This window comes from Helicoverpa armigera, chromosome 16, assembly GCF_030705265.1.
Source record: "Helicoverpa armigera isolate CAAS_96S chromosome 16, ASM3070526v1, whole genome shotgun sequence".
NCBI classification, from domain to species: domain Eukaryota; kingdom Metazoa; phylum Arthropoda; class Insecta; order Lepidoptera; family Noctuidae; genus Helicoverpa; species Helicoverpa armigera.
Genome location: NC_087135.1, coordinates 9,244,844 through 9,261,074, shown reverse-complemented (window position 1 = coordinate 9,261,074; position 16,231 = coordinate 9,244,844). Strand labels below are relative to the sequence as shown.

General features: G+C 34.0%; 2 protein-coding genes and 2 long non-coding RNA genes across 4 annotated transcripts in view; 1 reads left to right on the top strand and 3 right to left on the bottom strand.

Annotated features, from left to right (window-relative positions):
- The window catches only part of LOC135117921 (uncharacterized), a 343,287-nt gene that overhangs the window by 32,852 nt on the left and 294,204 nt on the right, over positions 1-16,231 (bottom strand). The gene's annotated exons all lie outside the window — the stretch shown is intronic.
- LOC110372169 (uncharacterized) overlaps positions 1-16,231 on the top strand; it is a 168,357-nt gene that overhangs the window by 42,391 nt on the left and 109,735 nt on the right. The gene's annotated exons all lie outside the window — the stretch shown is intronic.
- Positions 1,427-2,506, bottom strand: LOC126055818 (uncharacterized). The gene is made up of 2 exons (XR_010277259.1): positions 2,060-2,506; positions 1,427-1,692 (listed from the first exon to the last, which is right to left on the bottom strand). It is a non-coding gene; the product is annotated as an uncharacterized LOC126055818 (long non-coding RNA).
- LOC110372148 (parapinopsin) overlaps positions 7,532-16,231 on the bottom strand; it is a 101,841-nt gene continuing 93,141 nt past the window's right edge. The window contains exons 6-8 of the mRNA XM_021328710.3: positions 15,334-15,474; positions 9,015-9,104; positions 7,532-8,939 (exon numbers count right to left, since the gene is read on the bottom strand). Coding sequence (XP_021184385.3) covers positions 8,136-8,939; positions 9,015-9,104; positions 15,334-15,474 — 1,035 coding nt within the window. The 3' untranslated portion in view covers positions 7,532-8,135. The remainder of the gene's footprint in view (positions 8,940-9,014; positions 9,105-15,333; positions 15,475-16,231) is intronic.

Genomic DNA, 16,231 nt, shown 5'->3' with positions numbered 1-16,231 from the left:
AAGAACTAACTTTGTCCTTTACCGCACGATACCAATGAAGGGCATCGTCTTGAAAAATTTCAGATGCAAAACTTAGGACTTTTTGTTGAGAAATATTCCTAGCCAGTATAAATTCATCAACACGCTGTATAAACGCGCGAACACAAGTTTTGCCAGTAAATTTTAATTTACTTAAATCGGATGATGTACGATCGCAAGATACAGAAATCATGTTCTGTAGTTCCGGTACAGTAGATACTGAGTCTTTGACAGAACTAGCACTAGCCGCATTCGAAGAAGTACTAGTAGAAGGCTTCTTGGCTAACAAAGTAGAAAGTTTTTGTGAGAACATTTTATAACCGCTAACAATATCATCATATTCCTTTTTAATGTCGTCACTACGCGTTATCCTCTCGACACGATTGTATAAATGATTCAACATATTCTGTGTCCGCAATAGTGAAGCAACGCTAGGATCGCTAGCGTCAAGATTTAATTGAATTTTCGTTAAAACTTCTAAACAACCCTTAAGGTCCTGTCTTGCGTCAAGAGGTGACTCTAATATATATTCTGAAGGTAAATCAGGGATAATTTTATAATCTGTTTTCGTAACTCCTCAACAGAAGGTGCAGGAGTCGCGCCTCTAATACGAACTTCATACTCCAACTCAGATTTTTGAAGAGACAGGAACTTAATAGGAAGCATATTGAAGATCAATTAAAACAGAAGGATAAATGACGCATGCGCTACTATTCACAACACAAAACAAAAAAATTAAAAGAAAAAACAATTGCAAAACTAAAAAAACACAAAGCTTAAAAGAGAAAAAAAACAATAATTAAAAGAGAAAAAAAACAACACGTTCTCCGTTCTGTTACAATTAAAATTTAAGAACGTCTGGTTTTTTTTTAACGAAAAAAAAAAAATAATCAAATTAAAAAAAAAACAAAATCATAAAAGAAAGAAGCAGAAGAAATAAAAAAAATGCTACTAATGTGTACTGTACCTTAATTAACTAATAATACAATACTAGTATGATATTTATTTAAATGTGAACACAATAAAAAAAAAAATATAATGAAAAAAAACAATTTTAAGAAAGCGTCGTCTTAGGTGCCCGAGACAAAAACATTAGCAAGAAATATTTGCACAAACTATGCAACTAAACGACTTTAAATTAATAAAAAATAATGTAGGGTAGATTAATAAATTATGACCAACATTAACTGCTCAAAGAAATTGAAAGCTTGTGACGTACACATTAGTAACGGAAAAAACCAAAAAATAAAAGACGTTTACACAGACAACCACTAACATACACAACCCACAACCAAAGGAGGAGGAGTAATCAACTGTATTTCTACCACGTTTAAGGGCGCCAGTGTCCCGGTCTGATCCTCTGCTACGCTACTTTATCCCTCCCAGGGGTTATTAAATAAAAAATAGGTAGGTAGCAAGATGGACAATTTAATTACCGCACACAAAATACAGTATAGCTCGGTCGGCAGGAATAAACAATGGGTTAGAGCCCATACATACAGTTTTACAGTGATTAACCTCCTCACTGGCCTAGCACTTCCCTGACGTCACTGGTCGCTGCAGGAACAGGTGGCCGCGCGCCGCGCTCAGGTCCAGGTGCTGGTGTAGGGTTCGAAGGTCAACCCGCTACAGTCCACCGCGGGGAAGCAGGAGATTTAAGGTGTACGTGAAACCCTGTAATGCGCAATAAGCGAAGGCATTACACACTGGCCGTAGACGGTGAGCAGCCTCAGCAACGCTTAATAGGGAAGCGCTAAAAGTGTAGATGTGTTGCTGTGGATGTTCACTATCAGATACGGAGATAACAATAATTCGGTTACTTAGCAAATTTAAACATTTGAAAATTTTAACGGTAACTAAAACGCAAGTAGGCAAAAATTACATTATTAAGAAAGTGTGGGGCAAAAGCACATAATAAACTTGCAAGAGAAATAAAGTTAAGCGATAACACAAATAAAGAGATTTCCCAGCTAAAGCAAAGCGAAAGAAACCGTTATGATTTGCTTAGCTTCTGGCTAATTTAAAATTGGATAGCACTTACCCAATCGGGGTTTAAATCACACACACTGAATATGCTGAGTATTATTATATGTCGAGATATATAGTCGAGGGAACGGTAATGACGCCCTTAAAAAGTTTAATCGCTATGGCGATTATAATTACTTAGAAAAACCGTTGGATTAGCTTTTGAAAAACTGGCGTGCGTTCGCCTCGATATCCAGATTCGCACTGACAGCAGCCGTGACAGCGGCGACGTGGAAGCGAGGAGTCGCTGGTGCGGTCCGGGTGCCTAATATGTCGCTCGTTTAAATACGTGCGTGGTGATAAAATGTAGCTGGCCAGAAATTTTGATGCGTTTAGTTTGCTACTGTAAATAGTTTAGTTTTTGTAAATAGTTTTAGTTTTGTAAATAGTTTTGTTAACTTTATTTTACTCAACATTTTATTAAAAAGAATTAAGACATGTAACAATTAATGTTACAACATTAGATCTTAATATATGTAAGTTTGCGTACTGAAACATATTTCACCCTTATTAAGGGTATGCAAAATACAAATACTTAAAACTAATCAAAAGCTAATATTTAATACTAGAGGATATTTAAAACTAAAACAATATATTTAAAATAAGTTAAATTAAAATAGCAATTCTTAAATTACGATAACAAAAGAAGAATAGGAACAGTACGGCGTTTAGTGGGCACCAAATCGACATTTACTTTTACTTTTGTTGAGGAACTCTTTTACACTATAAAAACTCTCTTGAATTAGCCACTTTCGTAGGGCTCTACAAAATTTGTTGTACGGCAAGTCAGTCATTCCCTTAGGCAGAGAATTATAAATTAATGGCGCCATATAAGCACAGTTTTTCCTAAACAGTTCCAGCTTAGGTACGGGCATTTTTAATGGAAGGCGATTAATTTTGCGTTTAAATGTGTTATCGTTAGTAACAAAGAGATCACCGTGGCTTTTGACAAATTTAGCAACTTCATAGATATATATGCAAGGTACGGTTAATAGTCTATGTGCCTTAAAGATTGGTTTGCATGATTCTGACCAGCTCATGCCGTATAGTGCTCGAATGCATTTTTTCTGAGCTATAAATAGTCTAGCAATGTCGCAAGAATTTCCCCAGATCACGATACCGTACCGAATTATGGAACATACGTAGGCATGATATACCATAATCGAGGTATGTCGGCTCGTCACGTCTTTCACTTTTCTAAGCGCGAAAACGAATTTGTTGATTTTTATGCATAAACTATTAACATGATCTTTCCATGATAGATGTGTGTCAAGAATAATACCTAAAAATTTTGCACTGGTTATTTGTTTGATCTCTGTACTATTGTAGCTAATGTTTAATTCAGTGTTTTTACTCTTATAAGTTTTAAAATTAATAAGTTTTGTTTTGTCTATATTTATTTTTAATTTGTTTATTTCTAGCCATTTTATGACGTCTTCTAGTGTTTTATATATTTCTCCTTTAAAGTGTCTGCATTTTTGCAGTCCAAGATTATGGTAGTGTCGTCTGCAAATTGGACACAGTTATGTTTGAGAGCACGTGGAAGGTCATTCACGTATATAAGAAATAGTAGCGGCCCTAGAATGCTCCCCTGCGGCACCCCAGAACAATTAGCTCTTTGGTACGAATCAAATTGCACCACATTATTTGTTCCAGTATCAAATTTAGTAATCCTGGCAAATTGTTTCCTGTTTTGCAAGTAGGACTGGAACCATTGCAAAGACGGACCCCTAATGCCATATTTCTCGAGTTTTGAGAGGAGTATTGTATGATCAACAAAATCAAAAGCTTTGCTGAGATCTAACAATAGAGCTAATGTTGGAATTTTCTGATTAATATTATTAATGATGTTGTTTATTAAGGTAAATGTAGCTAGTTGTGTTGACTTATATTTTCTGAAACCGAATTGTTCTGGTGCCAATATATCATACTTGTCGAGAAAATTAACTACTCTTTTGAGCATAATCTTTTCGAACACCTTTGATAAAACTGGAGTAAGGGCAATTGGCCTGTAATTATTTTTGTCTGATTTTGCTCCTTTTTTATGCAATGGTTTTATTATGGACAATTTAAGTTGATCTGGAAAGCATCCTTGCTCAAAAGATAAATTTATAATATGAGCCAAAGGTTCCGAGATGAATGGAGCAATACGTTTCAATAATTCTGGATATATCGGATTTACATCGATACTTACCTAGCTATGTATGTACATTGAAACCCATCTCTCTGTATGCTGTCTGTTTCTTCTTTTTATATACCTTAAGCGAAATTTGGGTAGGTATTTATAATCATCATCATCATCATCATCATCATCTCAGCCATAAGACGTCCACTGCTGAACATAGGCCTCCCCTTAGATCTCCACAGATACCTGTTGGAAGCGACTTGCATCCAGCGTATTCCGGCGACCTTTATAAGGCCGTCTGTCCACCTCGTTGGTGGACAGGTATTTATAATATGTTAACTAAATTCAATTGTCTTTGCAAGTTAACTTATAAATGTATAGCTGTTGCCCGCGACTTCGTCTTCGTGGGTAATATTGACTGTCAAAATACTATACATGTGTATTCCGTATGTGTATTCTTTCATACGATAGCATAGGAAATATGGAGTCTATTACGGAACTAGTGGATTACTAGTTCTGTAATTGACCATTTATCTCTAACGGCCAGTTTCTTCATCAAAAGTAAAAGTCAAAGTAATGTCTAAAGTAAAAGTAACGGTCAAATTCGTTTTTTCAAAGCTAAAGTGACAGCAAAACTAATAGAATTTGACCGTTACTTTAGACATTACTTTGACTTTACTTTATTTTACTTTTGATGAAGAAACTGGCTGTTAATAAGGTATAAACATTAATAAAACAAAGGAATTCAGAATGACAATAATTTATTAAAAAACATTTAATCAAGAGTCCTAAAACGTTTGTTCACAGCTAAAATACTAAAGGCCAGTTCAATAATGTTACGGTTACGTATTTGGTAATCGTAAGAAGTTCCGGCCTGAATGACAATTCCATACAAACTTATGATTATGGTCTTACGATTACAGACGGTTTTGAAATAACTCTTATTTTTTTTATTTCTTCGTAACATTATTTTATTTTTATGTATGTATGTACTTATATATTGGTTTGCAATGTGATATTTTTTTGTGGTTTATGTACATGAAAAAAATATTTGTGCTTTTGATAATCTTTTTTAGATTTTATTACAATATTAGGTTGTTTACGAATTTATAAAAGATTAAAATTAATTACGTATTTATTAATCTTTAGAATTTAAATTCTTAAGCAACCCAGTTGTATCGAAAGTAAACTATTTGTTGTTAATTGTCATTACATTTCTTATGAACATTTTAAAATTAATTACATCACAAAACTAAACTCGCTTGTTCCATTACAATTCTAATTAATTAAAATTATTGTCCTTAAATAATTTAAAATAACAATTTATCTGATATTTGGACATATTTAACGTAAATAGCCATAAATTATATTATATTATCTGAGAAATTTCTAAACATATTATTATACTAAATATAAGGATTAATTTCATATTTTAGAACCAATACGGTTCTCGTAAAAATGCGTTTAATATCGGCACAATAGTGCATAATTAATGAGTCTAATTTTAATAACTTGCCAATTTATAAGGGTAGACATTGAATTATGCATGTATGTAAATTTTTATTAATAACAAAAAAAAAATTAATAACAAAAAAAAAAACGGTATCCATAGTCTGTTCAAATCTATGTAAAATAATTGAATTCGTAAATCAAAATAATTGCCGTCGGAAACTCACATTACAATAATAAATTCATCAACAATTATTTACGCAATTCTTGTTAAAAAGTAATTGGACCTACACACAAAATCATTAACATCTCTTTAACATAATTAGTTGGCATTTGCTTAAAATAATTTACGCAAACCACTTATAAGTAATTATGAAATCAAATTAAAGTTACTTGATGCCCGTAAGCTGGGAGTTTCCGGAGCGATTGTTGGGTAGTTAATTAACGAATTAATAATTATAATGCTTAACAGCTCTTTCGAGGGGAATGGAACGTTCATTCTGTTATGCGTTTCATTTATATGGGTAAAGAACCAACCTCTCAAGTATGAGTGTTGTTTCGATTCAAGATCAAGCGAGTATCAATACAATTTCACGAATAAGCATATGACCAGTGACACAATCAAAAATGCTGACGATGTGTGGTTCTCGTTACGGTATAGTTTGCTAAATAATGAGGTGAAACATTTCTAGTGAGGCTACTTCAGACTAACAATTGTGTAAAAAGTCGGGGCGCGAACAATGACAGCTCTTTTATCAGGTCAAGTAGTGTTGCCACAGTGTTGTCATAAAAACTACAGTTTCTATTATCATAAAACAAAAATAAAACAATATTCTTAAAAATGTAGCTTCGTTTTTTAAATATTTCAGTATGTAAAAAGCAATTTACGTAAAACGGATCGACTTTCCAAGATAATCATATGCGTGTAATGAGCCTTAGATCCGAATCCGGAATGGTAACGTTACTCAGATCCGGGATAAGATATTTTATACAGTCCCTCAGAATACATGCTGGGAAGTAACATAATAATATCAGTATATTTTCCTAAGATTATTATTTTATTATTTCTGTTTTGTGTGAAATAGATATTAATAGACACTATACGTGATTGATTACTGATATTTGTGACATTATAAAAATATAAATCGATGATTATTTTTATGTTTTTTTAATTCAAATCATACACACAATAATAATTATGACATACATCTAATTTTTATATATTTTTCATTAATTCATTTTATTAAATACAATAAAAAATCTAAGACATACAATTTAAACATTATGAGCAACATATTTATATAAAAATGATATTCGAACTAGAGCAATCCCAATTATTTAAATTCATTTTCACGCTTTCCAGCACCACCTTACATAAAACATTTAACGACATTTGTATATTTTATTTAATTATACAAAATTAAAGTATGTAAGTAAGTGTTTATATATTTTAACTATTTTTATTCGAACAGATTAGCAAGTTTCTCAACTCAATATTACAACTAACCTAATTATTATTAGGCAATTAATAGAAAATTATTACGGTACCCACGTAGTACACAAATGTCGTTTAAAATTGTTAACACTTACACGTTTTAATATCTGGCACGACTCGCAATTTAATTAACCTATTGTTTATTAATCCTACGCAGGCAAAATTTACGTAATTAATTACCGATATTACGAGTATCCTAACATAAGACTTGGTACTCAATAGGCAATTTTAGTCACGAATTACAATTTTGGCAAACTAACGTGTCGATTTTCAAGTTTCTCTGTAAAAATATATTTATTTGTGTCCAGTACAAATTGCCGATTAATAATATCTAATAGTAATTTGTTCTGTAGCAGACGTCAACAGCGAAATAAATTAACTGTAGCAAATTCACTCAATATATCTCGATGACGCGATGACGCAGCAAATGGTCTGACATGACAGTTATTAAACGAACCTTACTATCAACATATGTGCGACAAAAAGCAACTAAAATCACCTAAATCTTATAAAGCTATCATAATCTAGAACAATTATTTATATCATTATACTTAGTACTACATTTTTTTCGTTCCCAAAAATAAATTTTCTTATTTTTTACCTTGGCACTCGTATCTATATCACAGATCTTTGACTAATACCGTCATTCTTATGAAAGTACGTACGTTTCACTGTAGGTCAGCACCGCTCTACCCTCTTTGAATATACTTTTAGAACATTTGCTTTTTTACTATCGAAATAGTTTGAGAATTGCCAGGTGCGAAAACCTTCTTCCTTCGATTAAAGACAGAAAAGCTTTGTCTATTCAGATTTTTTTCTAGACTTTGTAAATGATAGTGAAATTGAATCTAGTGCAATTTCTTCTATGCAGACGCTTCCATTAATCTGGTTAGTCGTTAGTGCGGCGACACTAGACTGAAATCGCTTATCGATATTTAAAGTGAATACAATATCTCCCTGTCAGTATACCGATATTTTCTAATAATTTGACATTGATCCCACAAGAGTGATGCCTCTCTAGAACTACAAGTTGTCGTGCCCAATTTCCTCCTTCGTCTCGCATAGATAACTTTTGAGTTTGTCATGACCTTGCTTCGACTCCTGATCAAATAGTTTATTAATAGTATCCTTGAAAAAACCTTTCGGTTGAATAAAACTTTCCAATTTTGTTTCTATCGAGAGTTTTCTTTTTTTATTATCATTGGCTAGGCGAGGAAAGTCTAAGGAGTAACTTTGCCGTATTATCTTTTGCGTTTCGGCGTTTTGTTGGTCGGCTTCAATTTGGTGAGGGTCTTTATTGGTTTTGTCGGTCGAATGATCTTCGTACGCCTCGTTGCCGAACACATTGCTGGCGCTCGCCTCGGCGCACACGTGCTCGGGGGCTTTCGTGAACAGTAAGCGTTCAGAGTCCATAAAAGTTAACACTGGAGATCTTTCATTAATCACTTTGCAGGATTCTCCGAACAGGTCTAGTTTTTTAACATTGCTATTGTTACTACTATCTTCATCGTATACGGTGTCACCAGACCTCTCCGCGTCTGAGTTTCTGCTCTCTGGTATGGTGCAGAGATCGGGATCTCTCGTGAACGTTCGGTGATACTCGTTAGTTGTCATTTCTGATACGTCGTCGTTGAAGACGATTTTTTTACCTTTGGAATGTTTGTGCGTACTGGATAAATTGGTTTCTGATGAATTGAAGCGAGTGGTATTGTTGAGGCTGGATAATTTGTTGGCCGGTGACGTTAGAGTATTGTTATAACCTTTTTCAGCTTGAGAATTCTTGCTCTTGGTATGGATTCCGAATATCCTTTTGATTGAGTTTCTGAACTGTAACAATACATGATTGAATGAGCTATTATTGGTACAAGAATATTATTTTTGTCAGTGGTATTGGATACTTACTTGTGTATTCATGCCGACGTAAATGAGTGGGTCGTAGCAGATGGAACTCTTGGCAACTAGTGCTGGTATGACCCCAGCTCCTGGTGAGACCTGTGCAGAAAAAAATATAATGGGTTAGAGGATTCATCTAAAGTATTCTATACTAGACACAAGCTTCAATCAGTAGGTAAATTCCTGTACTACATACAAAAGGGATTTCATAAACAAAACATCAAATTGATTTGCTGATACGAATTTCTAGATAAACGATGACTTCGTTATATTTCTATGATTGGCTGACAACCTTTCTCAGAATTCATATTTTCATTTACTTTAACAATAACTTTCTGTGAATAAAATAACAACAGCACAAATAAATAAACTAAATCGAATCAAAGTTACACAAAGCTTTGCAAATTGAATGATAGGTTATTGTTTATAATTTTCACAAAGTCTCCTTTGGGACATTTTAGTTCTGATTTTGTTAACGTTGCAGGCTCAAGGCGAACTCCCGAACCCTCTCAAATTTACGTTGGGGTCTGCTTCCATTCTAACAGTAGGTACTAGTGTTTTATAAGAAGCGACTGCCTATCTGACCTTCTCAACCCTGTTACCCAGGCGACCTAAGACCCTTTGGTTGGTCAGACTGGTTTCTGGTTTCTGTCGCGACCAGCCAGTTTATCATGCCTTCCGAAACACGGAAGAACTTGTCTTGAACAGATTAATCCATCCATGGTCCGACCGCGACAAGCATTGCTTAACCTTATGATCGATTGAGCTCTTCAGTGTGAGGCACCGCGCCACACAAATGTCTCCTTTGGCCTACCTACTCAATCTAGCTAAAATTAACAAATTGCGTACAAACATTTCTAAAATGTTCAAAAAATTGCATTCCTTGTGCACGTACGTAATTATTGGTTGTGGAATATCGGCATTATGCTTGTATATGAGACAATTTCCTTTGCAGTCAAAGGCTTATCACTACGTCAAAGGGTTGCAAGGCACAACTTTATAGAGAACCAAGCGCTTTAGTTCCTATCATTAGAAATTCAATACGACTCTAGTGTGTAATTTACTAGTCTGTAAAGAAGTTTTAATTGTTTTTCAATAGTTTCTTTGTTTTGTTTGAACTGTTCTGATAGATTGCTTTTGTTTTGTTTGTTTTTATTGTTGTTATGATCTGGTTATAGGACATGGGAGTTTATCAAACCGCAACTGTATTATGCAGAACTGCATAGGTATATGTAAAATACTTTAGAGTATATATTCAGTGATGCATACTTTATTATGTGTTTATGATTTTATCAGCTGAGCCTAAATGTAAAATTATGAGGTTCGAAAACGAACCTTACTTAAGCTGCCTCTTCTTAAGGTTGGTTTAAAGGACAATGGGCACAAATATATGGGACCTGGTATACTCCACCAATAGCAATGTCATATATATCATTAGATAAGCCTTTTTATCTAGAACAACATTTACTATGACAGCTTTGTTGAGATACCGGTAAAGTTTAAATTATGCTTGTTCCTGCCAAGTAGTGTTTTACACACATACAAGGACTGTGCATTACATTTCGTGAGATAAACACCTACACCACGGTAAAAGTTATCTCAGTAAAACTCTGTATCCACTGACCACCATTTAAAGCTTCTAAAAATCCGAGGATCAGAAAACAAAGATCGAAAAACCCTTTTGTGTACGAAATACCTTTTCAGAGGGAACAACAGCGGAGGGTTTGAGGGTTAGGGCCAAAACAAAGGTTCATCAAAGATCCTATGGTACGGAATCTACGGAACCGGACTTATTCGTCATTATACCCGGTCCTTATTTCATGGAAATGGGTATCATATGTGGAGGTATTTATGGGAATTCATGGTGGAATCTCATATTTTATATTCCGCAAAATTTTGTAATGTAGCTGTGTCGCCGAGATGAAGATTTTATCTATACTTCTATTCTAATGTTATAAAGAGGAAAACTTTGTTTGTTTGGTTGTAATGGGTAAACTCAAAAACTACTGGACCGATTTTAAATATTCTTTCACCATTAGAAAGCTATATTATCTGCGAGTGACATAGGCTATATTTTATCCCGGTGCAGGCAGTAGCTCCCTCGGGACGCGGGCGGCTAGTATTTTTACAAAAATACTTAAATGGCCATTTTAGCTTAACCTGCTTTAATACAAAAAATTGCATCGTAATCAGTCTACCCGCTTAGGAGCTGCGTTACCACAAATAGAGAGCCACTCATTAATAGCGGTCAGTCTCTCTCTTTTTTGCATTTGGGTTTAAAATTTGATAAAATATCAAAGCGTTTAAATTAAAGAAACCCAAAACTATTATAATAAGACACCTCTAGAAAATTCAGTTTATAAATTGATTAAAGTGTCCTGGGACGCTGAAAATGTTCACCGATCACTAAACTATGAATATTCATTCAAATTCATCATTTTAACTGACAAAGAATTGGACAGCAGGTTCAAAAGAATTCGTTTATTGAATTTATCGGAATCGTAACGATTTGAAATGAACTAGTTTATTCGATTCCAAATTCAAATTATATTTTTTTGCACACCTGTCAATAGAGGTTGGATATATTTTTTATTTGTAATGTGTTTTTTTTTTTTTAAGAAAGTTTGTCTATGTTGTAGTGACATAAACTATTAAGCACAGGTTTTAGGTAGACAAATAAAAATAATGGTAGACTCAAAGAAAATTGTGATGTAACAGTTTTTTCAGATTTTTAATAGAGAGCTACTAAATATTTTTTCGTAAATTAATTATTAATCAGTCCGAGTTTTTAAAGCCGTTTCGCGTCATTAACTTTTAATTGTGAAATTATGAGCCGGAAAACGTTGCCAAAAATCTTAAGGATAAAACAATTTAAAAGGTACTTAAGTTTGAAATTATTCAAATGAGCTAAATTTTAGAAGCTGTAATAATATTTTGTATTTTAGTCCTTAGCAATGTTAAATAAAAATCTTAATGAAAAACACAAATATTTCTGAATCAACTGGTTATCATAGTATGGGCATGTGATCCGGAAAAATGAAAGTCATGTTGTGAGGAAAATTTTTTCCATGGATGTGTACGGAAATAGTGGAAGAGGACGGACAAAGAAACGATGGATGGATTGTGCGAAAGTTTATATGGCAAGCAGGAATGTTACTTGTGAGATGACGGCAGATAGAAGAGTATGTAAGGAGAGAACATGCTGTGCCGACCCCAAATAAAATTGGGATATGGGCAGGAGGATGATGATGAGTTTTGAATTAAGAAAATTTATATGTGAATCGATTTTCTATAATACTATTAAATACGGAGTTAAACGTGCTTTATTAAAATGTGCAACAAAGTCTTTTCGAACAATACTTTTTGATATTGAATGTAATAAATCTGTCCCTTTGTATTGAGCTACACGTAAAGGATTTTCCGGGCTATTAACATAATCCGCTTAATGATAGCGCATTGCGGCTATAAAATATTCCACGTACCATTTATTTGCACTAAATAGTAGAATTATAATGAACTAACATTTATTGGTCAGAATATGGAACCTTTTACGCCTGTCACACGCAACTGAAATGTGGAGAATTATAAAATTCCTTTCGTTCCGCGCGTTTGAAGTTTGGATCTGATAAATGAGCGTTCAGCTTTATAATGACAATTGAAAGACGATTAACTTGAGTTTAATAAAGGATAGGACTGACTGCGAATTATTTTGGCATTAGCTTCATATATGTATAACTTACCTATATTTTGTCAAAATTTCAATTTCTAATCAAAAAACAAAAAATTGATTCCGGTACATAACTTCAGTAGGTGATGGGCATTTTTATTCTAGCGTGTGAAGTATTTTCCTCACGCAGCGCAGAAAACAGCTTGTAAATTATCAGGTTTATAGAAAATTCGAACGATATAACTCATATATATCTTAATCACAACATTATTACTTATAGATATATACTTATGTATGGGAAACTCTGCAAAAATACAGAGATGCTTATATTCTCATGTTTTATAATGATACCGCTATACTCCCCTCTTTTCGCAACACAGCAGCGTCGCTTTGTGACAGAAATAGTGCATACGGGGGCGCTTTTCCGAATGAGTTCTTTTGAAAAACTGCTTTTTTGCTATTATTGTGCCTGCATTAGTAAGTTAATCACTTGATAAGATAAATGTGTGGTTTAGTTAAATACTATGTTGTAGAAAGAAAATAAAGAAAAGTTTATTTTATTGTAAGTGTGGACATTGCAATTAATGGTGCTGGTAGAGCTTGGTAAATAACGTTGTCTTTCTGAAATTAGCCACGAGACGCTACGCGCCATCTGCGCGTAGTATTTCGTAGTATTTCGTTTGTACATTTTGATTATTGTGAAGTTGCAAACTTATTTGACAAGAAATCTATCGAGTAGCATCCTGCATTTTATTTATCAAAACACTTGCTTCAAGTTGGTTGTTTAATTTTTGTAGGACAGAATCTGCGACACAAATTACTATTACAATACAAACCAATCATTTTACTTGTAAAAAGTTAAAAAACTATGAAAGTCTATCATAACAGCCATCGTAATAAATTTCATGAATTGCTAAACAGACATTAACTAGAAACATAGAGAAACTTAAATAACACGAACTGAACTTTAATACAAAGTAAGCAAAATGACATAGATTTATTTCTTTGTAAAATAAAGTTTTTAACAAACTTATAATAAAGATGAAATATTGCTTGAATTTAATATTGCTTAGTAATTTATTTCGAAACTTTGGAAAAGAAGTCGCATATTATTATGTAAGTTTTTTTGTTATATTATAGTAGGTATACTTTAGGTTTGGAATTTGTTCTAGAATTGATTGATTAGTTGATAAAGGAATTTTGTTTCACATATACTACTATACTCATGATGCCTGATACTCATGATCTATACTCTATGCGTTGTCCAGAGGCTAACATTAGTTTGCGTGTATTTCGGAGGACACGATAAACTGTAGGTCCCGGCTGGCTGAACATCTTTGGCAGTCGTTACGGGTAGTCAGAAGCCAGTAAGTCAGACAACCAATCTTACCCACAGGTATTTGGTTGCCCGGGTAACTAGGTTGAGGAGGTCAGATAGGCAGTCTCTCCTTGTAAATCACTGGTACTCAGCTGCATCTGGTTAGACTGAAAGTCAAGCACAACATCGTTGGGAGAAAAGGATAGAGAGATGATACTTAACCGATTAACTTAACACTCGGAACTGAAATAAATGCACAGATCTAGGAGACAAGCATTGATAAAGAGATTCTGTCTACTTTTATCCAAGTAACTCTTTAGACACGGGTGAACCATAGGGAACGGCTAGTTTAGCATAAAAAATCCTACAACCAGTCAATCTTCAAGGGATTAACCACGGCAATCGGTTCAGCCTTGGTTTATCGACCGGTGCGGTTGATTTTGACCCACTTTAGTATTTATACTGAGACGTATATATGTAGTATATATTTATTGCACTACAATGTATACTCAAGAGCATACAAGCAGTCGTGATATTATTGTGTACTGGATTGTTGTAAATAAACATAATATTCTGCAAGAGTCCCTAAAGGATTTAAAGTGTTTGTATGGAAATAGATATTTCTCCCTAGGTATATTATGTCTAAACATACATTTAATACCTTCCTTAAAATACTAGAATGTTCTATTCTATACTGGCTTCTTAACTATACTTTGATCGTGGTGGCCTAGTGGGTAAAAGACCAACCTCTCAAGTATGAGGGCGCGGGTTCGATCCCAGGTCAGGCAAGTACCAATGCAACTTTTCTAAGTCTGTATGTACTTTCTAAGTATACCTTAGACACCATTGACTGTGTTTCGGATGGCACGTTAAACTGTAGGTCCCGGCTGTCATTGAACATCCTTGGCAGTCGTTACGGGTAGTCAGAAGCCAGTAAGTCTGACACCAGTCTAACCAAGGGGTATCGGGTTGCCCGGGTAACTGGGTTGAGGAGGTCAGATAGGCAGTCGCTTCTTGTAAAGCACTGGTACTCAGCTGAATCCGGTTAGACTGGAAGCCGACCCCAACATGATTGGGAAAAGGCTCGGAGGATGATGAACTATACTTTGATCTTTTTCGATAAACAGGCTATCTATCACTGATAGAAAAGATTTTTCAAATAGCTCCAGTAGTTCCTAAGATAAGCGAGAAACGAACTCTGCACTTTTATACTATCAATCAAAAGTTTACATGAGTTTTACTTACGACGCAATACACAATATTGTTTAATTTATATCTTTTGTTTTTTTTTATAATTACAGTTTTTCTTTCACATAACTTAAAAAAAAAAACAAAACACTCACGATGCCTTCTGTGGCAAACTGCTCCATTAGCGCGAACAGCGAGTAGGGTGTCCACGCGACTGTGAAGGACACTATCATAATGAACACCATGGCTGTGGCCTTTGCTTCTGCTCGGGAAACTCGGCCTAAGCGCTGAGAATTCTGTAAACAAATGATATAAATGGTGATAATTTTTTTTTTTAATGTAGATCTCACTTTTGAAAAATACATTTTCCCTAAGCCCTAAGGAAAGCTTGGGATAAAGTACTAAGGGATAACAAAAATGTTACATAACACTTATTATTAACAATACACTTATTATGACAATATACAATTATTAGATAGTGATAACACCACCTTCAATCTTCAATCATACTTTTTTTTTCAATTTGGGTAAGTATAGTCCTTATTTCTTATCTGTGATTAGTTGACACCCCATAATTCTATCTCCATGCTCTAAATGCGTTAAAAGCAAGTCATAGTAGGGTCGTTTTCAAAAAAATTGTAAAAAACAGATATGAAACAGATAGGAAAGCTATATTGTTATAACGGAAAAGTAACAGAGACGAATTATTAGGGTCAGTATATAACGACGCACTTTTAAAAGAACATAAGTAGATAGTAGTATTCGAATTGTTCTCTATAGTTTCGCTGTCGTCCACCTGGTGTTAGTGGCATATTGCCTGTGAAGAAAAGAAAACCTTAATACATAAATATTAAATATTCTAAAACAAACCCCACAGCAATTCTTATACCCGAACTAAAGCCATTCGTACATGATGTTACCTGCAAATATCGATTGTAAAAATGTATATCGATAGAAAACATTTTCGAGTTTTATATTTTATTAGTGGATTGATTTTTATTTACTCTGTTCATGTCGACTTTTCGTAAAGATACCTTTATAAAATTATAAAAT